General features: G+C 37.3%; 1 protein-coding gene across 3 annotated transcripts in view; it reads right to left on the bottom strand.

Moving 5' to 3' along the window:
• Positions 1-25,855, bottom strand: part of KIDINS220 (kinase D interacting substrate 220) — a 139,668-nt gene that overhangs the window by 94,501 nt on the left and 19,312 nt on the right. For 2 of the 3 annotated variants that reach the window (XM_023728285.1, XM_023728287.1), the window contains exons 2-10: positions 23,064-23,197; positions 16,528-16,626; positions 15,424-15,522; positions 12,835-12,933; positions 11,321-11,422; positions 9,028-9,126; positions 7,413-7,610; positions 6,157-6,255; positions 461-559 (exon numbers count right to left, since the gene is read on the bottom strand). In XM_023728285.1, the coding sequence (XP_023584053.1) occupies positions 461-559; positions 6,157-6,255; positions 7,413-7,610; positions 9,028-9,126; positions 11,321-11,422; positions 12,835-12,933; positions 15,424-15,522; positions 16,528-16,626; positions 23,064-23,171 (1,002 nt within the window). In that variant the 5' untranslated portion in view covers positions 23,172-23,197. The remainder of the gene's footprint in view (positions 1-460; positions 560-6,156; positions 6,256-7,412; positions 7,611-9,027; positions 9,127-11,320; positions 11,423-12,834; positions 12,934-15,423; positions 15,523-16,527; positions 16,627-23,063; positions 23,198-25,855) is intronic. The other variant, XM_023728286.1, reaches the window with a different exon arrangement.

Here is a 25,855-nt window from a genome sequence, read left to right as displayed (position 1 = left end):
AGAATGGCGAGTGTTGATGTGCCGTGGGCTTGTTTACCAATGTCATAAAACAATATGTGTACTAATGTTTAATGAGAAATTATTTGTTCTGTAAACCTTCACCTAAAGTACAATAAAAAAAAAAAATTAAATAAATAAATAAATAAAAGGAAATGCGTTTGGCGCTGCAAACGACAGAAGCGTAAAAGAATTTTGGGAAACTATCTGCCCACAATTTATGAATAGCTGATATTGTACTTTCTGAAAAGGATATAAAGTAGTAACGAATTGTTGAGTGTATTTTGCTGTGAATACAAAACTCTTTGAAAGGATACAAAGTTACTCCTTAATTTAATAAAAAATGTTATTTACCAGTGAAAGCCTTATAAGTCTAACATCAAACAAAGACGACTGAAAGAAATAAGCAATACTAATATTCAAGCATTAGATGCTGCTAACAGTACAGAAGTGTCACTGATACCTTTGTGCACGTTTCAGTATCCGGGTTGCACTGTAAGATATCTCTCACCATTGTTGCATTTCCTTTCTCAACAGCCCAATACAAAGCAGTTTTATTGTCCTGTAAAATAAAAAACGTATTGTTACAGATTGAATTGGAACCCCCTAAAATATGTGTTGTAAATCCTAACCCCTACACCTGTGGTTATAATCCCATTTGCGAATGGGTTTTCTTTGTCATATTAATGAGATAGCATTAGTCTCACTAACCTTTTTTGAGATATAAAAACGAACAGATTAAGCAAGGAAGAAAAGAAGTAGAGACGGGGGAAGACAGATGCCATGCCACCTGAAGATCACCAGGGAGCCAAGGAACAGAAGCAGAAGAGACAAGGACCTTCCTCCAGAGCCGACAGAGAAAGAAAGCCCTCCCCTAGAGCCAGCACCCTGAATTCAGACTTCTAGCCTCCTAAACTGTGTGAAAATAAATTTCTGTTTGTTAAAACCACCCAGTTGTGGTATTTCTGTTACAGCAACGCTAAATAACAAATAGACATATCAACAAACACTTCATATAAGACACGATATTAAAAACTACTATGTGTAAATGTAAAATATCATTATTAACATTTCTGCCAGAAAGCATTAACAAATCTTACCAACAATTAGGCAACATGGTGGGAAATAACATTAATTCTTATTCCATTGTGGATTTACTTTTGAGAAATTCTTTATGAAAGAAGCCTAGGAAAACTTAATATTACTTGACTTTAAAAAGTAGCAGCACCACATACTTAATAAAGCATGCTTTTTATAACACAATCATATTTCAGGAAAGTATGTTGGGTTGGTAATCACTTAACTCTGTAACTCTGGATAAGTCATCTAAATATTCTGACCTTCAGAATTTCATCTGTAATATAAGTATACCTGCCCAATTTTTTCAAAGGATAATGCATGAGAATGTATTACACAACCATACAGCATTATTATTTTCATCAATTTTAGCATTTTTAAACTCTCATCCTCCCCACACCCGTATACTTGATCTTGATCAGATCCTTGAAAACCCTATCTAGCTCAAAAACCAAGAATAGATCCACATGACCTTGAAAGCAGAGCTGGAGAACAAAACAAACTGATTAAAACATACGAAAACAGGGTTGACACACACAAAGGAGTTAGCTAAAAGTCTGCAGTCTAGAAAGCAACTTTTAGTGAAAACATGATTTTTACCCAAAAGACAGGGAAGGACTTTCTGATGGTGCCACATTAAGTTTACTGTATCAAAATTTCTCCCTTGGAATTCCTCTTCTCAAAAATGTAAACTAGCTTCCAAACTGCTTAGCCTGGCACTCAAACCCCTCTGTGACCCTACTTCCCTTTCCATTTCCGTCTCTATTGCCCATCTCCACCCTCCCCTACCACTCCAACGCCAACCTAATTTATTCACCAGCTACAGAGTATACAGCCTTTCACAGTCTCATTTTCTAGAATTATCTCATCCTATTATTCCACGATCCTTGCCTGAAACACCCAGCCTTCCTCTTGTCTACCTATCTAAATCCAACCTATTTTTCAAACTTAGCTCAAATCCTTTCTCTAAAAAGCTTTCTTTAATGTGCTTTTTCCCACCTCAAGACTCTTACACGTAAGCCTTTCACTACCCAATCAATTGTATACCATCTTGTGGTATCACTTTTTTCTTTTTTTATATAAAAACATAAAAATGAACATAAACTAATCAAACAAAACCTTCCAAACTAAAATACATACTTCTTGAAGGCAACGGTCCTATGTTATTTTCCCCATAGCATTTTGCAAACATCTATTGGTTTGATTCAAAAAATGCATTTAGACACAAGAGAATTTTAGCTAAATACAAGGGAAAAAAATTAGCAGAAATATAGACTGTCCAACAAAAAAATGGGCTATCCAGTACAGGTTTTTTTTTTTTTTTTTAAATCTAAAGCTCTTGGATAAATTCACAACTTTGGGAAGGATTTTTCCTAAAATTAATGTGGTTTACTTCTACCTAAATCTAATTTGACATTAGTAGAGAAAATCCATAACAATAGCAATGACACTTAATGATAATATAGGCATCTGTCTTAGGCTGGGTTATCTAGAGAAGCAAAACCAGTAAAGCATATAAATATATACATAGACAGAGACTTGTATCAAGGAAACAGCTCACGCAGTTGTAGAGGCTGCAACATCCCAAGTCTGTGGATCAGGATAGAGGCTTATCCTGACTCATGAAGCCGCACAGGCTGGCGAACGCAAGATCAGCAGGTCAGAGAGCAGGGCTCTTGCTCACAGGCTTTGAAAGTTGATGAATCCCAAAATCGGCAAGCAAGACCACAAGGCTTCTCCTGATTCACGGAGCTGCAGGGGCTGGCAGACCCAAGATCAGCAGGCCTGAGAGTAGGAATCTTGCTCGCAGGCTGTGAAGATCGACGAATCCCAAGATCAGCCAGTAAGCTGCTAGCTCAAGTCCCAAGAACTGGAGGTCAGACGAACAAGAGGTAGCTGCAGCACCCAGAACAAGCCAAAAATGTTGGCAAGGTGAGCAGGAAGGAAGTAGGCAGCGGAGGGTGGAGAGATGAAAGCTAACAGTGTGGTGAGCCGCCACAGGCCCCACCCCCGCCAGTACCATTCAGCAGATTTGATCATGGGGGTGATCGCATAACAACTTTCAACAGGGAAGTGATCACAACATTATACAACTGCCAAAACACTGAGAATCATGCCCCAGTGAAGCTGACACACAATCTTAACCATCATAGTCCACCCCTCGTCAACTTGGCACCTGTACACGCCTCCCCAAACCATACATAATCTCTGAATAAAGACAATGACAAAGTCATACTTGTGCCTAACATGATACAACTAATACACGTACAACTGAAAACACACTAGCCCCGTTTACATCTTATATTTTATAAGTGAATAAACAAAAATATTTGATGCACACATACAAAGCAGAAATACTCATAACAATTACAGTCCTCATTTCTGCAACTGATCACGTGGCTATAACTGGTATTTAGAACTACCTTCTCCCACCACCCATTCCGTATTCCTTTTGTCCTCAGCAAGCACCTCAGCTGGTCATGGTTGTTTGCCTGGTTGGGTGATCCAAACCTTTATTCCTGAAGGGTCTGGGCCATTAGTAGTCATGTCAAAATTGGGATGCTATAGTTTTTCATTGACTTTAATCACAGGGCATGGTAGCACTAAGAGATGCCCTAAGGGATCTTGTGCACTCCAGACATACTCTTCTTTACCTCCGTTATGTAGTATCAATCGGATTTCCTCTTGGTAATCAGGAGTGGGGTACTGCTCTAACAGATACCTAAATGTGGAAGCGGTTTTGAAACTGTGAATGAATAGAGAACAGGCAGCAGCAGCACCAGGAGGCCAGCGCCAGACAGCACTGGAGCCAACCCATGGAGCGAGAGAGCTAAGTGCCTCTGTGCAAGAGGCTTCCTGGACGAGTGGGGTGCTTCTGGGCACTTATCGGTGGAGCTAGGCTTGTCAACTCATGGAGCAAGAGAGCTGAGTGCCATCCAGGTGAAGTTTACTGTCTGAGTGGGGTGCCTCCAGGCACTTATCTGTGGAGCTACAGAGCTTTGGAACACTGGCCCCAGGAGGGCAGACGCAGGCGTGAGGAACAAGGAAGCAGAAGCTAAAGAGACAAGGAACACAAGCAGCCGAGCTGCCTCAGTCTCAAAAGGTATGGCCTCCACCTCTGGGGTTTCAAAGGGTGTAACCATGGCCTCTGGTGTTTCTAAGAGTGGAGTCGCCACTCAGATGGACTAGGAGAATGGTGCGCCTAAAGCTGAGGGAATGGAGTTGCTGTTCCAGTGGGCCTGAAAGGTGAAGCTGAAGTGCAGGGCTGAGGGGCCTCCACTCAGAATCCAGAGAGTGTAGCCAATACCTAGAGTCTGCACAGAGGGCTATTTTGTGAATGGTGTCAGAGAATAGAGGATTATTTTCAAAGCCTTGAGGGCTTATGTACTGTGTTCTGCTAACTTGCTTGGTGTCCGTTATCCCTTCTTTCCCTGCAATTTCTTCCATTTGTAATGGAAATGTCTAGCTTGTGCCTGTTCGACCATTGTACTTTGGAAGCAGATAACTTGTATTCTAGATTTCACAGATGAAGAGGAAATTTTGGATTTTGGACTGGGGAATTGATTTAATACTTCTGCTATGATATGATGGGGTGAATGTGTCTTACATGTAGCAAGGACATGAATTTTTGGGGGCCAATAGGTAGAGTGTCATGGATTAAACTGTGTCCCCAAAATTATGTGTCAACTTCGAGGGACAGAGTAGCAGGGGTAGGGATCTGGGGACCACGGTTTCAGGGGACATCTAGGTCAACTGGCTTAACAAAGTTTAAGAAAATGTTCTGCATCCCACCTTAATGAGTGGCATCAGGGGTCTTAAAAGCTAGCGAGCAGCCATCTAAGATGCATCAACTGGTCCCAACCCACCTGGAGCAAAGGAGAATGAAGAACACCAAAGACACAAGGAAAGTGTTAGCCCAAGAGACAGAACAGGCCACATAAACCAGAGACTTCATCAGCCTGAGACCAGAAGAACTAGATGGTGCTCAGCTACCACCAATGAACGTCCTGACAGGGAACACAACAGAGTGTCCCTGATGGAGCAGGAGAAAAGTAGGGTGCACAGAAGTCAAATTCTAGTAAAAAGATCAGACTTAATGGTTTGACTGAGACTGGAGGGACCTGGAAGATATGGCCCCCACCTCTCTGTTAGCCCAAAACTAAAACTATTCTTGAGGCCAACTCTTCAGACAAAGATTAGACTGGATTATGGGACATAAAATGATACTTGTGAAGAGCGTGCTTCTTAGCTCAAGTAGATACGTAAGACTAAATGGGCAGCTCCTGTCCGGAGAAGAGATGAGAAAGCAGAGAGGGTCAGGAGCTGGTTGAATGGACAGAGGAAATCCAGGGTGGAAAGGAGGAGTGTGCTGTCACAGTACAGCGAGAGCAACTAGGGTTACATAACAATGTATGTATAAATTTTTGCATGAGAGACTAACTTGAATTGTAAGCTTTCACTTAAAGCATAATAAAAAAAAAAATGTGTCAACTTGGTTAGGCCATGATTTCCAGTACTGTGTGGTTGTTCTCCATTTGGTGATTATAATTTTATGTTAAACAGGATTAGGGTGGGATTGTAGCACCCTTACTAAGGTCACATCCCTGATCGAATGTAAATGGAGTTTCCCTGGAGAGTGGCCTGCACTACCTTTTATCTTATAAGAGATAAAAAGAAAGGGAAGCAAGCAGAGAGTGGGGACCGCATACCACCAAGAAAGAAGCACCAGGAGCAAAGCATGTCCTTTGGACCTGGGGTTCCTGCATGGAGAAGCTCCTAGTTCAGGGGAAGACTGATGAGAAGGACGTTCCTCCAGAGTTAACAGAGAGAGAAAGGCTTCCCCTAGAGCTGACACCCTGAATTTGGACTTCTACTACTAGACCATGAGAAAATAAATTTCTTTGTTAAAGCCATCCACTTGTCATATTTCTGTTACAGCAGCACTAGACGACTAAGACAGCATCGATTAAATAAGGGCTTAAAAGTTTATCTCCATAGTAAAGTTTGAAGAACAACATATGCGTTGTCAACATTCACAACCAATTATACTCAAAGATAACACAGCACTGTAATCACACATACCTGTCCTCTAATGTCTATATCAGCATACTTCTGTAGAAGTGCTCGAACAATTTCAACATGACCACCTCTGACGGCACCAATCAACACAGTATCTCCACTCTAAAGTAACCAAAACACAAAAACAAGGTGAACTGATGATGAGAAAGAATAAACACTGTTTTGAAGTTAAGGTTAATCATTAATTTTTTTATGAAAATCACTTGAAAAAAGTCACTATCTCAAAATACGAGAAAAAATTAACTGATGTTAATATCTGATATTAATAATCCTCAGAGTAAGGGACAGAAGATATTATGCCTCAAAGTGAGAAGGACTCTGAAACTCCATGACAAGAGTTTAGAATGATTAAGTCACCCAGGATAAGCATTCTCTTTGAATGCAACCTCCCATTACAAATGTAAATTAAATAAATCAATACTGTAGCTGTCAATAAACAAGATGAACATTTGGAAATTACGTAATAAAAATCTCTTGGAATAATGCTATACAATGAAAGCCATGAATTCTTAAAAAGGGAGTTGTAAAAGCTAGAGTTGGGGGCAGTGGTGGGTCAGTGGTAAAATTCTCGCCTTCCATGTAGGAGACCAGGGTTCGATTCCCAGCCAATGCACCTCTTGCCCATCCACCACCAATCTGTCAGAGGAGGCCTGCGTGCTGCTACAATGCTGAACAGGTTTCAGCGAAACTTCCAGACTAAGATGAACTAGGAAGAACGGCCTGGGGATCTACTTGGGAAAATCAGTCAGTGAAAACCCTAAGGATCACAAGGGTCTGATCCACAACTGATCACAGGAATGGTGCAGGACAGGGCAGCATTTTATTCTGTTGTGCACCGGTTCACCATGAGTTGGGGACAGACTCAATGGCAGTTAGCGGGTCTACAACCACATTTAAGGGAAAAGGTTGGTTCCTAGACCAACTTAGCAGTCACAGGCCAGTATGCGTAAGACCGATTCATTCCCTGATACAAGGCTAAAATAAAGTTCATTCTCTCATGAAGACATCTCTTTTCCCTGAAATTATAGTCACCAAACAATAATATTCCCACTACTTTAAATTCTGGAAATGGCTATTTTGGCAAAGGGCACAAATATTTTATCATTTACTGCTAAACTGCCAATCAGTTGTTATCTTAAAAGTTAAAACATTATCTTAAAACAACTATGTGTCATGTATGAACAATCTTAAAAGGTGGTAAGAAGTTAATTTTCCATTAACTTCAACATTAGAAGACAAATTTCAAATAGGTAACCTACCCTATCAGGTATGTTCACATATGTTCCAGCATCGAGTAGATCCTGCACAATCTCCGTATGTCCCTCCTTTGATGCAATCATCAAAGCTGTATTTCCATCCTTATCTGTTAAATTTACATTTGGATTCCTCTTCAAAATTTCTTTTACTGATTGTGTGTAGCCTCCTTTTACTGCTACAATAAGTGCAGTCATTGAATTCTACAAAAAAAAAAAAAAGAGCCCCCCAAGAAATTAGTTTACTCTGAAAAACGTGATTTATGCCATAATCATAAAACTGGTGTTTTCAAATAGGTGATCTATGATCAAATACAATGCCAATAAAAAAAAACAGACACATATCAAAAATGGCGAGGAGGCATTTTGTCATTTCTTGAGATAGGTTAATTCTCTTGAGCCAGTAGAGTTGTTATGGCTTTCAATTCTTTAAATGATAATCTGAAACTGGACTCATTTGCAATAAGCAAACCCTTTCACTATTGTAACGAAGTATAAAATAGTTGACAGAATGACTCAAAATTAAACAACACATTCTAAATAAAACAATCTAAAATAAGGAGACTCTGCCTTCAAACTAAGAATTTTTTTTATAATAAAACCTACAGGACGAACTGAAATAGAACAATGAATAAATAGCTATATTCTTGTCTTTCAGTGATCTACAAACCACATTTTTCAAAACTGTCTTATTTTAATTGATTGTTTTAAAAAATACCTATCTTGAGATTTTGATCTATTCTGAGATGTCATACAATTTGCATATGGAAATATTGGTTTTTTAATCAGCCTCCAAAATGAATCTATAATCCACATAGTAACAGTTTTTTCAAGTTCTTTAACAGTCAATAAATCATACAGACAAGTCACTAATTCATTTTATAAACAGCTCCTTCTGACATACATGGGGGTCACCATGAGTAGCAGTCGACTTGAAGGAAACTTTTTTTATACTTAATTATGTAAATAATACTCTGTATAATTTTAACTGTTTCCTGTGCATAAATCTTGTCCCTTTAAGTATATCATTATAAGCCCAAGGGAAAAGCAATTTGTTAGGCTTCTCTAGTCTCCCAAGCACAACTGGCACAGAGCTGGATACATAGCAAGTATTCAGTAAAGAACTAATAACCTAATCAGTAGGATATATTTAACCAATTTTTAAGCTTTCTAGGTTTTGACCACTGATTTCTGACTTTTATCTGTTTATTAAGAGGGAAAACAAGCCACAACTAAAAATATTTTTTAAATTACAATACCATTTGAAAGAAAAAGTATTTTAATAAAGTGTAACTTTTTTATACAACTAAAAAAGTATTTCAAACAATTTAATTGAGAAGTATTCAATTTAAGATAACAGAAAGTTATTCTTTATACAATTAGTCTTACACTCCTGAAATTCATGTGCATTAACAATAGATTCTTAAAAGCATATATTTATAATACAAAATATTTATAGTAAGATATACTGAACAGGATAATAGACAATGCTTGATTTTCTAAGCATCATTTAAGAACTGGAGGGAAATTTTTATGGCATAAACTAAGGAAAAATATTTCTCTCTCTTAAAACCAAAATCATATCTCTATCACCAGGGGTTAAAATATAAAAGATACTTACAGCTCCTTCCTGATCAACATCAGCTCCCATGGCCAATAAATGTTTTACACATTCCAAGTGACCCTTTCGTGCAGCCCAAACCAAAGGGGTGGTTCCATACTATTAAAACGAACAATAAATTTAAAATTATTACCAAAGAAGTACTAAAAGAAACAAAGTTTCAACATGATTTTTAATAAAAATCACTTTGAGAATTCTTAGATAATTTACACCATTTATAATCTTGATCCCAGATAAATCCTATTTCCCCATTTTCTTTCTTGTGAATAACCACTGCATGCTATGTCTTTTAATCAACTTTATTTAGCTTTTATACTATTTTTCCATCATAAAGTCATACAGCTCCTAATTTTCAACAAGTGTTCAGTACTGCCCATATCCTATAAAACAGAATGAAAACACAACAAGTCTAAATAAACATAAATACTAACAACCAAGTGCCAAACACAGCTCTAAGCACTTTAAATGGGTTAGTTAACTCATTTAATCCTTATCACAACTATCATCACATACTCACTGATGAGGAAACTGAGATCCTGAGAGGTTAATTAACAGGCTCAAAATCATAACACTACTATAGGTAGACTGAGACCCATGAACCCGGCAAGGTTGGCTTCAGAGTCTGTGCTCTTAACAACCACACTAGATCAGGCTCTATACCTGACAGCATACACTTCAGCCTAGAAACCGTACTCCAAAGCACCTTTCACTAAACATGAGCACAAAAGGTATCAGAGAATATAAATCATGCGTAAAAGTAACAAACACTGTTAAGGACTCTGGCAATCAATAAATGTATGAATACCCAGAGTGACCTTTAACTACGTGGGAGACGTCAAATTGAAATAAACATTTATGTATCGCCTACTTGCTACAAGATCCCATCCAATAGAACTTTCTGAGTTGATGGAAATGCTCTATTTCTGCACTGTCCAACAGAGTAGCCACTAGTCACATATGGGTACTGAATGCTTGAAATTTTGGTGAGTGTGACTAAGGAACTGAAATTCCTAAGTAACAGTTGTTCTCCTATATTTAGTTAAATTGTTATTCATTTGAAAAGAAGATGATTACCTACAATGTGCCAAGTTCTACGGCAGTTAATGGAAATAACAGAAGTACAAAAATGGAAGAAAAAAAAAGGGAGGGCATTCGTTACCTTCATGAAACTTATACTCTAGTGTGAGAGAGGCATGTAAAGCACTCATATAACACAATCTGCTATGTGCGCTACTGGAGGTGCATACAGAGAGTACTGATAGTAGAGAAGTGGCACCTAAGTTAACTCCAAGTTCAGGAGACTTAACAAAGGAGGTAACACCTCAACCGAGTCTTGAAAAACAAACAGAAATTCACCAGGCCGAGAAGGTAATAAGAATATTCCTAGCAGAGGGAATAAAATAAACAAAGGCACATCCACAGAAATTCCTAACAGTTCATAGCTATTAGGCAATCTGTTACACCTAAAAGCATCTTATGTATGGAGAGGAAAGGCAAGGAATGAGCCTGGGAAGACAGGCTGGAGCCAAACTGAGAAGTCTGGGCTTTATCCTGGAATAGTGGAAACCATCAAAGCTCTCCAAAGGCAGGAAACAATGATGTGAATAGACAAGTACTTATTAAATGTGTGAGGTGAGGACTGAGGACACAAAAAAGAACAGAACAAAATACTGAGGGGCTTTCTAGAGGTGATCCCAAACCAGGTGAGTCTAAAGGATGAATTAAAGTCATGGCAAAAAGGAGCAGAAGGACATTCCACACATGCAAAGGCATGGAAGGGTTAAGAACAGAGAAATTCAGGAACCTACAAGTCATTTGGTGGGCTACATGCAAGGTAACTTAGGGTACAGGCAGCAGGAGAAAAGGGTAGAAAGGTAGACAAGGTCTATTTTCATACATCATATCAGAGAAATACGATTTAGGATTTTAAGCACGAGAGAGATAATCAAACTTGGATTTCAGAAAGGTCATTCTAGCAATAATACAGAGAAAGCAGACAGGAATTAAGGTAAGAAGACCAGTTACAATAGAAAAAAAATAAGGATTTGATGATGATGGGGAGTCCTTGATCCATATTTTCTTGACAATTATGAAATAAAAAAACATTCGAAGGACATTAATACATAATATGTATAAGGGCACCATCTATTAGACGTGTATCTATATAAAATACATTAATGTACTAAATATAAGATACATTAGGGCAGTTTCATAAGATCATATGAAAATGCTTATAAATTTAGACACACTGAGTGGAGATAATACGGATTGTAATCTGTGTTATCAGACCTACCTTATCAGAGCAGTTGACTTTAGCACCATTTTGCAATAAAAGATGCACTATATCTGCATGGCCTCTCCCTGCTGCCCAAATGATTGGGTAAACACTGTACTGCTGGGAAGGATAGGTAAGTAGGGAGGTAGATGGGTAGGGAGAAAGGGAGGCAGGGAGGACGAAAGAGAGAGGGAGAGAAGCAAGGGAAGAAAGGAAGAAAAAAAGAGAAAGGAAGTCTTTTAGGCTGATATTTGCAGATGCATTTGCTAAGTAAAGTAAATGTCAAAGGGATTAACACATAGTAAAAAAAAAAAAACCAAGTTACAGACCATTTTCCACTTTAATTTCATTACCATTGGCATAAACGGTTTGCCAGTCACTTTTTATGCCTCTGGACCTCACTGGCAAGGCGTTATTCCAGCTATAATACATTTAGCGTCAAGGCGGGTCCCTTTTGAAATACACGAAGCGCAGCAGACCAGAGTTGGAGCCTCACCATTGTGCAGGCTGAGCATTCTGTTAGGTGATGCTTCCTGGATGTTTTAGTTTTATAAACTTTTGCCCTTTTTTCCCCTTTATTTCCTTTATTTCTGTAAGATAAGGCTTGCAAGTATAATTATGGCTTTCGTGTATGATAGTTAGGGAGCCCTGGTGGGTCTGTTTTGGAATGGCACCCACGATAAACTGTAATGGTAGTTCCCACTGGCACAGTGTCATGCCAGAGACCAGCGGTGCCACAGTGCCACTAGTGTCATGGGCAGATTCTACTACCAGATTGTATTTCCCAAAATATATACTACCAACCAAAAATTTAAATACACTCCGTTAGTTCAGTATTGCATTCCAATACTGAAAACACGTGCCACCAAAAAACAATTTTTAAATAAAAATTCGGTAATGAAGGGGCTAAAAACAACCAATACTCATCACACATCACTGGCAACTAAGGATGCACTCAACTTTAAATAAACGTACATTATGGACACATTTATTTTTATAGATTCAACACACTTAAATTTGATTAGCCAATAGGCAAGACTAATAAGAGGAATGTGAAATCTTTCTGATATAGTCCTTCCATTAACTTTAAAACAGTCTCTCAATATTCAGTCTGAGATAGAGTCAAGCAAAGTAATAATGCATATATTAACATTTTTCAGAATGTATAGAAAAATGGTATGTTATTTGGTAAACACCTAGACAAATGTCTCTTTTCTTCAAAGTTCAGACTAAGAATGCACTGCCAACCCAGTAACTAAAGATTTCAAAATTTCTTTTTGAGATGTTATACAATTATAGTCAACATTATAAACTCTTAAGAGCTGCCTTTATATTGATAAATTTGAGAAATAAACTTAGCTTGAGAAAGAAACTTCTCATTACTGTGTTCTAAAATCACATTCTACATTATTATCTTTAATAAAATGTAGATAACATCTATCTACTGTAAAGTCTAAAGTATAATCAGGGTTAAGTGTTCCCTAAGACAACTCAGCACTTACATTACCAATGAATTTTCTGTTAATGCTTACCAGACCAGTGACACATGGATTGGCACCATGAGAAAGAAGCAACTCTACTACGTCAGTACGGCCTTTGTAGCACGCCCACATGAGAGCTGTCCAGCCTCCCTAAAGAAAAAAAGAGGGCAGGCAAATAAAACTCTGGATCTTCTCCAAGCACAAAAATGCCACTAATGGAGTTGTTTCTGTGAATATTCTTCATAAAACCATAGTTTTATGAAGGCAATACTATGTAATTTAAATTCCCAAAATCTCCAGAGAAATATACAATAGTATATGAAATAAGTCAAATCTCTTAATTCCAAGAAGGATTACTCCGAAGTCTACACTATATACTAAAGTAAAAATAGGAAATATTCATAATGAACTCTTCTAAATTCCTAAAATCTATTTTGGTTGTTGTCTTAGTTATCTAGTGCTGCCATAACAGAAATACCACAAGTGGATGGTTTTAATGAAGAGAAGTGTATTTCCTCACAGTCAAAGTAGGCTAAAAGTCCAAATTCAGGGCATCAGCTCCAGGTGAAGGCTTTTTCTCTCTGTTGGCCGTCTTCTCTTCAGTGTTCCCCCAGACCAGGAGCTTCTTGGCGCAGGAACCCTGGCCCAAAGGACGCGCTCTGCTCCCAGCACTGCTTTATCTATGGTATGAGGTCCCCCTGTCTTACTGCTCACTTCTGTCTTTTATATCTCAAGAGATTGCCTCAGGACACAATCCAGTCCTGTAGATCAGGTCCTGCCTCACTAACACAACTGCCACCCATCCTCCCTCATTAACATCATAGAGGCAGGTTTACAACATACAGGAAAATCACACAGTACCAGGAATCGTGGCCTAGCCAAATTGATACACATTCTGGGGGGAACATAATTCAAACCATGACAGTTGTATAAAATTTTTTCTCTTGAAAAATTTCTGTCTCTAGATTTCTCCTCCTTGTTTGAGTCTAGACATCATCCAGAGAGGGATTCCAGTGATGATATTCAGCTCCTGCATTAAATACATCCTTTTAATCCCAGATCATTATACTATCTCTTGCAAAAATGGGGAGGATGCTAAGGCAATGATCTCTGGATCTTCTATGAGTGGAAAAGATCATCAAGTATGAATTAACAGCATGATACTTTCTATTTTCTAAGCTACAGAAGGAATTTTCTCTTTAGCTATGACACAATTCAATAAAAGTGACCAATGCAATCAAATCATACTAAGGAATAAATGTTCTGAGTTTGCTGTTTTTTCTTTTAATCAGTACTTGGACAAATTCACATTTGGTTCTGAGAATATAAATCCCTTTATCCTTATAATCCTGTTTCATCAAGTCTAAAAAAGGGATAAAAATATATATATACTTGACCTAATCTGGAAAAGGCAAAATGACACAGAGAGGAACAGATCAGTGGTGGCCAGGGCTTGGAGACGGGGTAGAGGGCTTGATTACAAAGCTGCAGCATGAGGGAACTACTGAAGTGCTGGAACTGTCCCGTACGGAACTGCCACGGTGGACATAAAACTATGCATGTGTCAAAACCCATAGAACTAGACATCACACAAGGTGAATTTAACTGTAAATTTTTAAAAATCAATCAGGCTATGGAGAAGATGGAATACAAACTGGGGCAAACGAATCTGACTCTACTACAACTGAATCGCATAACCACACAATTACTTAGAAGTTGACCTAAGTAACTTCGGAAAGCAGTACTTTTACTGGATACTGTAATGCTAAAGACAAAAAGAACTGCACACAAATACTTTTAACAAATAGGATGCAAACAGTTTTCTACATCTTCCTATAAAAATGAGTATATGACTTACTTTGCTAAGTATTGAGAATAAATATAACATTATGGAGGTAAAACTACTGTGTAAATTTTAAAATACAAGATGGTGGAATGCTGCAGTGTGTTTTAAAAGTCATACAACCTGCACTTTACAAAACAGGCCATCAGTAAGTAATTATGTTTCATACACCAAGGCAGATAATTTCTTCCCTTTCTTCTACTGTTAAAATTAACTTTTTAAAAGGTTGGACATTTGACAGAATAAATTCACCAGAAATGATCCCTTTTTTCACCTCTACGCTTTAAGCAGATACCAAGTTCAAAAAAGAGCTAAGTGATAATTAAGAATCGTATCTTGTTAAACCTATAATGTGTATAAATAGCATGTCTGAGCAGAATTACATTCTAAAAATGAATTTATAATTATCACCCTGAAAATTATAACTTTAAACAGCTAAGTAGTTTTTAAAACTACACTATGTCCCTCGTAAAGTCCTATCTAAAGGAAAGAATTTTTTTCAAAAGTTCTAAAACACTGATACATATTTAAAAGAGTAATGAGTTCTTTTTAACAATATTTCAGAACTGTAAATGCTAAAATAAACTTAAAATGATGATCAAAAATATTCTAAAAGAGATACACTGTATCACCTGAGTTTTAAAGCATTCTTGAGAGTCAGTTCAACGCCCAGTCGCAAATCCTAAAGACACTATTACAGTACCACTTCACACATGAAAATACACAATTTCACACACATCTCTTACTGTTAACAAGATTTCAGCTAATTATTAAGCTATCATAAGGAATGCACATACCATATCTCGGTGCTCCAAATTAACCCCACATTTAAGTAGTTCTTCCACAATATGGACATGCCCTTCTTTTGATGCTGATATAAGTGCTGTCCAGTTATCCTGGAACACACATACAAGAATGTTACCATTTCAAAGCCAAAAAATGACACTCCAAAGTGAGGAAAAATAAATTTGAATCTACATACCAAATGATCATACCAAGTTGACATGATTTGACCCACACTCAACTAAAAGAACAGTAACACACAAACTCTCTTCAGAATTTATCTGTGGACTTGTATTACTACTAATGGTGCAGAATGGTTTCACAACTGCTTCTTCAGTCTTTTACTGGACGTCTAACCACATACTGTGCTTTTTAAAAGGGAGAAAAGATGACTATCAAAATCTTAAAAAGCTAATCCTTGTGGCTAGCAACCATTACAATAAGCTGAAATTAAAGAGCCTGGAATCAGATTTAAGAGCACATTCACAGCTTGTTAAACTAGACTGACCCCATACAATGAGTTTAGAAACTGTGCGATAAAGAACAGGAGGGTTCTCCTTTATTTTTTAAATAAAGAATACAGGTATCCTACCCTGACTTTTACTCATGCGTGTAACTTAATTCAAATGATCATTCAACTAAAAAAAGATCTGACTGTGTGACTTTCTAAAAAATTCCTGGAAAACAAGGAAAATGAGAGGAAATGTAAGCCCCTCAGAACAGTGGTTTATCACTCAGAAGGGACCACATCTTTCTGGATATTATCATATATAATGATATTTATAATAAGTTACATTATGGGAAGTTACTTAACAACATGACACAGATAGAGGTAGATAAACAGAGAGAGAAATTTTCTAGACAGGCATTTAATTTTATGTACCTGTGTTCCTTATTCAGCCAATGCCATTCATATATAAAAAACATGAAGAGTTGAAGCCCTGCAGTAAAAGTAAAAATTTCTCTCCTACATTAACCCTTTAAAAAAACTGACTTAGTACACTAGACAAAGTTGAGCTATATTACTTTGTGATCTATTACTTCTGAATCACTTCTTAGAAACAAAGAAATAGCAAAGTCGAGAAAAAGACAAATAAGTAAATTATTTTAATACACACCAAATCTTCCAGATTGCAATTGGCTCCATTCTTAATTAATTCTTTCACTATTTCCAGATTGCCTTGCTCAGCAGCTATCATCAACGGAGTCTGGCCACACTAGAGAACATGAGAGGCATGGGTGACTTGTCAAGATGCTGTACCTTTCCTGAAACACCACAGTTAAATACAGCACAGCCACATTTTCATGAAGGAATGTTAAGCACTAGTTGTGTTTACTATACTTACTTAATGTAGAAACAGTTTTGAAACCTTAAGTTTTCATACTAATAATTTAAAAGCCAAAAAGAAAATGAAATATAATTTTTCTTACCACAGCATTCGTAATCTGTTGGTGGCAAATGCAATTTTCACTCAAAATAAGTAAACATATAATATTAGGATCTGTAAAGTAATCACGGCAACACATTTAAGAATCTCAAGATACCTATAGTAATGGTAATCAAATTCTATAACAATATAGGTAGAATACAATAGAGAATGTGGTTTTTAACTGTTCGTATAAAATTTTTATCTAAGACAGAACTAGAGAAAGAAAACAACAATAACAACACAGGTGCTACATATAATACACACATAGTCTTTAAGCCTTCCCTCATATTAAACCTAAGACCCTGTTAGTTAAATCAGAGTTTCCCAGCCTGTGTGCCAAGAATGAGTGGCAGGAGTTCAGAGACAGTGACCCTCAGCCCTGGACACAGTAGGGCAGGTCCCCTCCAGCTGCAAGGCTCCTGCATGTATCCCAGAGTGCAGCACAAACATTCTCATTTTCTGTATGGGCCATGACATGAAACAGGTTAGGAAGCACCGGGTCAAACAGTGATGATACTAAAGGTCCTAAAACATACTCAGGTATATAAGATAAACTTTACCCCCAAAATTAAGTTCAGTTAGACAAATGTTTATTTAAGCACCTATTTGTTGTCTGTATATAAGTGTGGGGGTAACTATCCATGATTTTTTAAAATGCCAATTTGACCACATCATTCCTCTGCTTAAAACTCTTCAAAGGTTTCCCGGGCTCTTTTGGCTAAGAACCAAAATCTTTACCATGACCTACAAAAGCCCTGAATGGTGAACGGTGGAGAGGTCATGGCGTCTACTTGTCAACCTTGTCTGGTGGCATTCCTTCTCCACTAAGGCACCCTCATGCTCTTTTCCACCTCAGGGTCCTCAGACAAATGCTTCCCTCTGCCCCATCCAAATAACTACCATCCACCTGTCAGCTTTTGAATCAAACAGCCTCTCCCTCACTGAAGCCCTGCAAGTTTCCCTTACTAATCTTTGTTTATAATTACATTTTCACTTGTGTAATTAACTGATTATTGTCTGTTTCCCCTAAAGTTCTAAACTCCATGAGGGTGGAAAGCATACCCTCTTTGCTGATTTGTTTAATACTATTATCTCCAGTATGAGGGGCAGTGGGTGCCACACAGGCACTCAAATATTTGTTGAGTAAACCATTAAGCAAAGTCTCAAAGAATTAAAATATCTAATACACAAACAAGCAAATTATTGTAATTGGCAAAACATAATGATGCTTTTATAAGAATAACATAAGTAAAGTGTTAAACACAAATCTGGTTTAAATAAAGTACCAAGAATAATCACACTAAATATATACATTTGTATTTAACACTATATACTAAATTATATAGTCACATGTCATTCAGTCAGGGTCCTTAGGGAATGAGGTATTACACAGAGTATTACATGAAAACTGGTGAAAAAGTTTATCCTTCAAGCATTAAATCCGATTATAACTTTCACGACAACCATCCCTCTAAAAAGCAATGCACACATTGCTACTTTCTTAAACAAATTACCTTAGACATTATGTTTATGATCCTGAGTCACCACTATGAACATCAACTGTCACACTACGCACACCTCCCTGTCAGCTCTTCCTTCTGTTGGCCTACCTTCTACAGCATCCTTCTCCCTTCTAACCTACTGTGATAAAAAGTAAGATATCAAGGCCATTGGTCTAATATATAAATTAAAGCAAATAAATTCTGAATCCACGGTCCCAAGGATACATGCATTTTACTTCACAGCTTTCAAAACAGTAATTCCAAAGACTCAGGGGACTTTTCTATTAACTTCCTGAGGTTACAGTTGCATTTCAGATAGTTTACAGTCAGAAGTCTGACCACCAGACAGGGTGTCTAGAATATGAATGAAAAATAACGTAAATGTGGTATTGTAACTTTTCACACAAATGAGAAAGATGGCATAAACTTGATTCACTAGAAACAAGCCAAACAAAACACTTAAATAGCCATAATTTTCTCTTGCATAAACTGGTAGCTGCCTACCCAATATCCAGAGGGACATCATTTTGTTGAGGGTGGCAAAATGCCCAGCTTTAAAAAAAAAGATCCATATTTTTCAGACTCACTTGCAGCTAGATAGAATCATGTGACACTGCTCGGACCTAGGCAGAAGTCACTGGCTAGGTCTCCCAAGAAAGCTCTTTAAGGGGACCAACTCAGCTGGCCTGTACCTTTTTTCTTCTTTTTGCCTCGTACGTAGACTCAACACTAGAGGTATCCAGATGGCTGACGTGAGGTAACAGGCACACAGTGAGGGGTGGCCAAGAAGAATGAGCCTGGGTCCTTCACGATATTGTGAAGCCACTGTTACGTATTAAATAAAAATGAATGGCTGCTCTGCCAGGTGCAAACATTTCCGAGAACAATAAATCAAGATAGCCGCTTACACCAGGTACAAACCTTGACAGAACAACAGGGAGTTTTTTCAAAATGTTCTAATGCAGGAACATCGCCAGAAAAACAAACTTGACATTGAAGGGTGTTTCTGACTCAGCATTATCAGACTCCACCAACTCTCAAAGACAGTATATTATAAAACCAATGACAGAAAGACCACTGCTTTGTAAGACCCTTCCTTCAATTAAAAACATACCAAAGACTCAATCACTGTAACTTCCCTACTGGAATCCCTATCTGCCTTTAAAAACTCTGCACCTGCACTGCTTTAACGAGTCCGTTGCCACTTTTGGATTTACTGCTCCATGTTTTTGAACAGTGTATCGTGCAATAAACCCCGTTAAGTCTAATTGACTCGTTCAATCTAATTTTTCTTTCAACACTACCGCATCAGTCTTGGAATGGCTCCTCCAGCTCGTCGTGTGAGAAAAATAAAATCCTTATTTTGCCTAAGCCACTACTTCAGGAGCTGCTACCTGCAGTCAAAAGCAATTCTCACCTGATACACCTTGTGCAACTACACTATCAAACAAGGCAAATGATTTTCAGGAAAAGTTACCATGAAGTTTTATCAGATCCCCAAAGATAAAAGGGTAGTTGCCTTATAAATTGGGCCTTATAACAAAATACATCCTATCCATTCTAAGAGTTCTTGCTTAATCAATTTAGTAACTACATCTAGAGAGATACTGATAACCAAAACACCGTAAATACTCATAAAAGCAAGAAAGAAAGCGGAAAAACCCAAATGACTTTTATATTTCTATAGAAGTTAAATTTTATCAGAAGTTATAAAATGAAGATGCTGAAAAGGCCCTGAGAAAGCTACTTTATCCCAACCTTCACACTGAGCCAGAAGCGAACAATCCCAGTTTCAAATTATTATAAAACTGCAACTTAAAACTGATACAGTATTAAACTAGATATAATAATAATTAATATTCATTTAGTACCACCTCATGCATGATGCCAAATTAAGCCCTTTACCAAACATGCTTCATTCTTCGTAGCAATAAAATCATAATTTTATGCTTATTGACGTGATGTATTTCTCCCTCCAAGTGAAGCTATTTCCTCAATAGTCCCTAACAAAAGGTCTGTGAAATAAAACTTAATCTTTTTAAGTTTACTTAAAAAAAGAATCATTTTTGTATTCCAACTATGCTAATATCAAAAACTAAACCTGTTGCCATCAAGTTGATTCTGACTCATAGCGACCCTGTAGGACAGAGTAGAACTGCCCCACAGGATTTCCAAGGAACAGCTGGTGGATTTGAACTGCTGACCTTTTGGTCAGCAGCCAAGTTCTTAACCACTGTGCCACCACGGCTCCAAATATGCTAATAGATACTAATAAAGTAACTACTTCTGTGAGAAATTCTTTTACAACAATGAACGAATCTCCAATTACAAATTTTATTCCTTAACTATTTATAACAATTCTTAATTATTCATAATGATAGAAGGGTACAATGATGTTAATTAACCAAAATATATTTTGTTCAATTCTAAAACCATTGCAAGTATAGGCATTATCATTAGATGAACTTTATTCTGAAGACTCAAAGAAAGGCAGTAGAGTATAACAGATTATAATCTGAAGTCAAATAGAACAGGGTTCAAATTTGGACTCTATCAGATAATATCTTAGACAGGAAATTGAGGAATTACCTGGAATTCCAGATAAATAACAGTATTATTCTTTATAGAGCTGTTCTGCAAAGTAAATGAGCTAAGATATACAAAGATTTACCACAGTAGCATAATTACTATTCAAAAAAAACCATTAGCTATAGGAAGGCAAATGTGAGTAAATGCACACTCATGTGTAGGTGTATCTGTAGGCATATGTATACACGTTTGTGTGTGCTGCATATGCATATATATATATATATATATATATATATATATAAATAAAATAAAGCACATAGGGGGCACCGTTATGGAGACTTCCTAGACACAGCCAAACAACTCGTAGGACTGGTTTACTGGGTTAAAAGGCTTAGGACCATAGTCTCATGGGACATCTTAGTCAATCAACATAACAGTTCATAATGTTCTATATCCTAGTTTGGTGAGTAGTATTTGGGCTCTTAAAAGCTTGGGAGAGGCCATCTAAGATACAACTATTGGTCTCTACTCATCTGGAGCAAAAGAGAATGAAGAAAACCAAAGACTCAAAGAAGAAACTAGTCCATAGGACTAATAACCCACACAAACCAAGGCCTCTTCTAATCTGAAACCAGAAGAAGTAGATGGTGCCCAGCTACTACTACCAACTGTTCTGACCAGGGACATAACAGAAGGTCCCAGATAGAATGGGAGAAAAATGAAATGTAAAACAAAATTCAAATTCCTAAAAATGGCCAGACCTACTGGACCAATAAGAGACTAGAGGAACCCCTGAGACTCCTGCCCTAAGATACCCTTTCAACTTGGCTAAAGCTATTCTGGAGGTCACCTTTCAGCCAAGTAATAGGTTGGCTTGTAACACCCATGAGTAATGTGCTCCATTAAACAATCAACTGTATGAGAACAAATGGTCAACATCTACCCAAAAGCAAAGATGAGAAGGCAAGGAAGGGAAGGAAAGCTAGATCAGTGGAAACAGAACAAAACAGAATGGAAATAATGAGAATGCTGACACATTGTGAAAACTGTAACCAACATCATGGAACAATCTGTATAAAAACTGTCAAATGGGAACTAATTTGCTATGTAAACTTTCATGTAAAACACAATATTAAAAAAAAAAAATTACCTATGAGTCAGAACTGACTTGACAGCACACACCAACAACATTATTCAATAATAAAATTTTTATATCAAGACTACTTTAACGACAGAGTTAACATTTAATGAAATTAGGTCCCCATGTCCAAATATAGATATATATAGATATATATAGATAGTAATAACTGTCGATTTGGCAGCTTTATAAACATTCCTAAATAAAATTCTTTACATGTCTACATACACACATACATACATATATACATATTTGAATGGCTGGATAGTATAAAAGTCACTCCTCATTTATCTTATCCACAACAAAAAGCAAAAACATTACACTATATTGAAAACACAGTTCTAAGAAACAGGATTATTTTCCTTAAGTTGTATAAAACAAACACATACTTTGCCACTTAAAACAACTCATACAAAGAGTTTATTTGTTCTTAAATTGTCACACCCAATAATTTTCAGTTTGGCTGTTCATGATGAAATAAAACATTTTATTTACCCATAGTGTTAAACAGAAATAATTAATTTAACAAAAATAGCAATTATATACTTCTCTGGCTTATTAAACAGGACACATGACCAATTTAACAGTCTCTTAAAGATACGGGCATTTAAAATCTTGAGATGTATGAAATGAACAACAAGAGAGATAGCTGAGACTCCGTTAAAGAAAATATTTCCCAAAAAATGCTAATTTTAACTGGTTAATCTACTTACAGGAAGACTGGGTCTAGATATTCTCTTAAGCTTCCTAGAAGCACTTTAAATTTTAGTAATCAGACTTCCTGAATATTGATTATTCCATGAGTAAAATAAAGTCAGTCATAAATCCAAATTCAATATCCAAGTATTTACATAAGGTAAAATGTATTTTAAAAATATTAAATATGAAATATTTTTAACTATGAGATTATTATATTGTGAAGTAAGCAATGTCCAATGCTACTGAGCATGAGAACTACATACCTCTTACCTTTACTGTTAGCACAGTGCCTTGCACACAGTAGGTAGTCAACAGTTATTTGTGAAAAGGATTCACTGTTAGAAACTTGATCTTACCTCATTTCTCTCATCTACATCTTTGCATTTTTCAAGAAGAGCTTTCAGAGCAGGAATGTTTTCTTCTTCTACATAATTTATTACACTCTGTGATATCAGAACTGACATTTTCACAGAAAGCTTTATTTCAGTCCCTGTTAAAAGATAAATACGTATAATTCGTGATTAGGGGGAAAAAACTACATTAGTACTAAATTTCTAGTCACAAATCACTAATTTGTGATTAGAAAAATAACAAAGCTACTACTAAATAATCATTCTTAAATTTGTATAGTACAGGTTTCTCCTTCTACCCAAAATAACATTCTTCCGAAACCTTTCGTAAGCCAAAATGACACAAAGCGAAGAAGCAATTACTATCCCATTTATATAGGAAAAACTTTTGAGCATTCCCAGACTGAAAAAAATAACCTACCAAATCATACCAAATAACATATAAAACCCTTACGAGCTCTCTTGGCTTTTCTGATACCTTAGGACACATCTTGCTAACAGATGCACAAAATAAATGGAGATAAAGCCTAGATGCTTAGCAACACAGTTCAAAGCTATGGTGGCTTGATGCTGAGATGCTGAGAGTAGCTCCCAGGGAAGGAGCTTGGCAACGCCACTCTCGCCGCTAGGGGTGCGCGCTGCCTCTTTAACGGCTCACTGCAAAACAATCGCTGGAAGCTATTTTTGCTTTTTGCCCTTTTCCATAAAGGCAAAAATCCTCTTAGGATTTCATTAAGTTAGCAAAAACAGGTACTAATGTAGGTCTTTCATAAAAGCAAAGTGGTGTAAAGCAAACTTTCAAAACGTGGAGGATACCTGTACACCTCCAGTGGCAGCGGTGAAAACAAGACCCATAGTTCAGCTGTTAAAATGCCCATCCCTCTCTTCCCAAGACTCAGTTACCTTAAACTTAATTCATCCCAAGTCTGAACTTCGGACCATCCCCCAAGCCCTCCTCATTCGCCCCCTACCAAATAAAAGAAAGTGTTCCACCGCCTCTCCTGCTGACTTCTCCATCTCAGGAAATGGCAGCTCCAGCTCCGTTCCCCTTTCAAAGCCTAAAATCTTGAAATTATGCAAGATTTGTCTCTTTCTCTCATACTCTAAAATCAATATATTAGCAAACGCTTTAGGCCCTAGCTATAAAGTATATTTCATAGCTGACTACTACTCACCATCTCCATCACTACCATTCTGGTCCAAACATCATCACCTCCAACCTGGGTTACTGTGATTGCTTCCTAACTGGTCTCCCTGCTTCCATCTCTGCCTTCCACACAGTTTATTCTCCACAACACAACCACAGTGATCTTCTGAAAATGTAAGTTGGATCAGAATTTCTTAAACTTTAACATATATCAAAATCACCTGGAGAGCTTGTAAAACACAGATTTCTGGGTCCTACCCTCAGAGATTCTGATTCAGTAGGTCTAAGTTGTGGCCACTGAATTTACACCTTTAACAAGTTCCCAGGTGATGCTGCTGCTGCTGGTAGAATAACATCAATTGGAATAGTACCGAGTCAGAGTACATCCTTTCTTCGCTCAAAACCCTCTAATGGCTTCTCAAAGCATTCAAAGTAAAATGAAGTATTTTTAACTTGGCCTAACCAAAAACCAAACTGGCTGCCATGGAGTTGATTCCAACTCATAGCGACCCTATGAGTCAGAGCAGAATTGCCCCATAGGGTTTCCAAGGAGCAGGTGGTGCATTTCAATGGCCAACCTTTTGGTAAGCAGCCAAGCTCTTAACCACTGTGCCACCAGGGCCTAGACGACCCTAACTGAATGGTCTCCTGTTACATCTCTGACCTTCATCTCCTACCACTCTCCCCTCATCCACTTAACTACCTGCTGTTACTTGAAGGTGCCAATCACTGTCTGACCTTGAGGCCTCTGCTCTAGCATTTCCACCTGCCTAAACTTCTCTTCCAGCAGACATGCACATGGATCGCTTCCTCACTTCCTTCAGGCCACTTTACTAGAAAAGTCCTGTCTGACCATCTGATATAAAATAGTAACAACTTCACACATACTCTATAACAGTCCCCACACTCCCATCCTCCTAGCCTTATTTTATTGATCTCCATAGCATTTACCACTATCAGAAATACAACATACTGTTTGTGTACTGTCTATCTGCCACAACTAGAAATGTAAATTACAAAAGAGCAGGAACTTCATTTTATTCATTGCTAATAGACTGAATGTGGGGTGTAAGAGATAGAAATGAGTTGTGGATAATTCCAAAGTTTTGGCCTTTGAAGAACGGAGCTGGAGCTGCAATTTGCAGAGAAGTACACCAAGGTCCACCCCTAAGTTACAAGTTTCTGACACTGTACATGAAGTGGTATATTATTTTCAAATAGACAGGGACTAAAGATGTATATTGTCAACTCTATTGTAACCACTAACAAATTTTTAAAGAGGTATAAATAATAAGCCAATAGTGGAGATTAAACGTGATCATAAAATATCCTCAGTCAAAAGTAAAAAGAAAATAGGAAGAAACAGAAAACAAGTCGAGGGTGGTTTTAATCCACCATATCAATCATTACTTTAAGTGTAAATGATCTAAACACATGATTTTAAAAAACTGAGATTGTCAGACTAGATGAAAAAGCAAGAAGCAAGTATATGCTATGTACAAAAAACATAATAATAATAATAATAAGACTAATAGGTTAAAAGCAGAAGGATAGAAAAAGATACACCACGCAAACATCAACCCAAGAAAAGTAGAGGGAATTTTGCTTCTGGGAAGATGGAGTAAACATACTTTTCTCCATATCTGCTACT

Source organism: Trichechus manatus, unplaced genomic scaffold (genome assembly GCF_000243295.1).
Source record: "Trichechus manatus latirostris isolate Lorelei unplaced genomic scaffold, TriManLat1.0 scaffold00023, whole genome shotgun sequence".
Lineage (NCBI taxonomy): Eukaryota > Metazoa > Chordata > Mammalia > Sirenia > Trichechidae > Trichechus > Trichechus manatus.
This window is presented reverse-complemented; position numbering and strand designations above follow the sequence as displayed.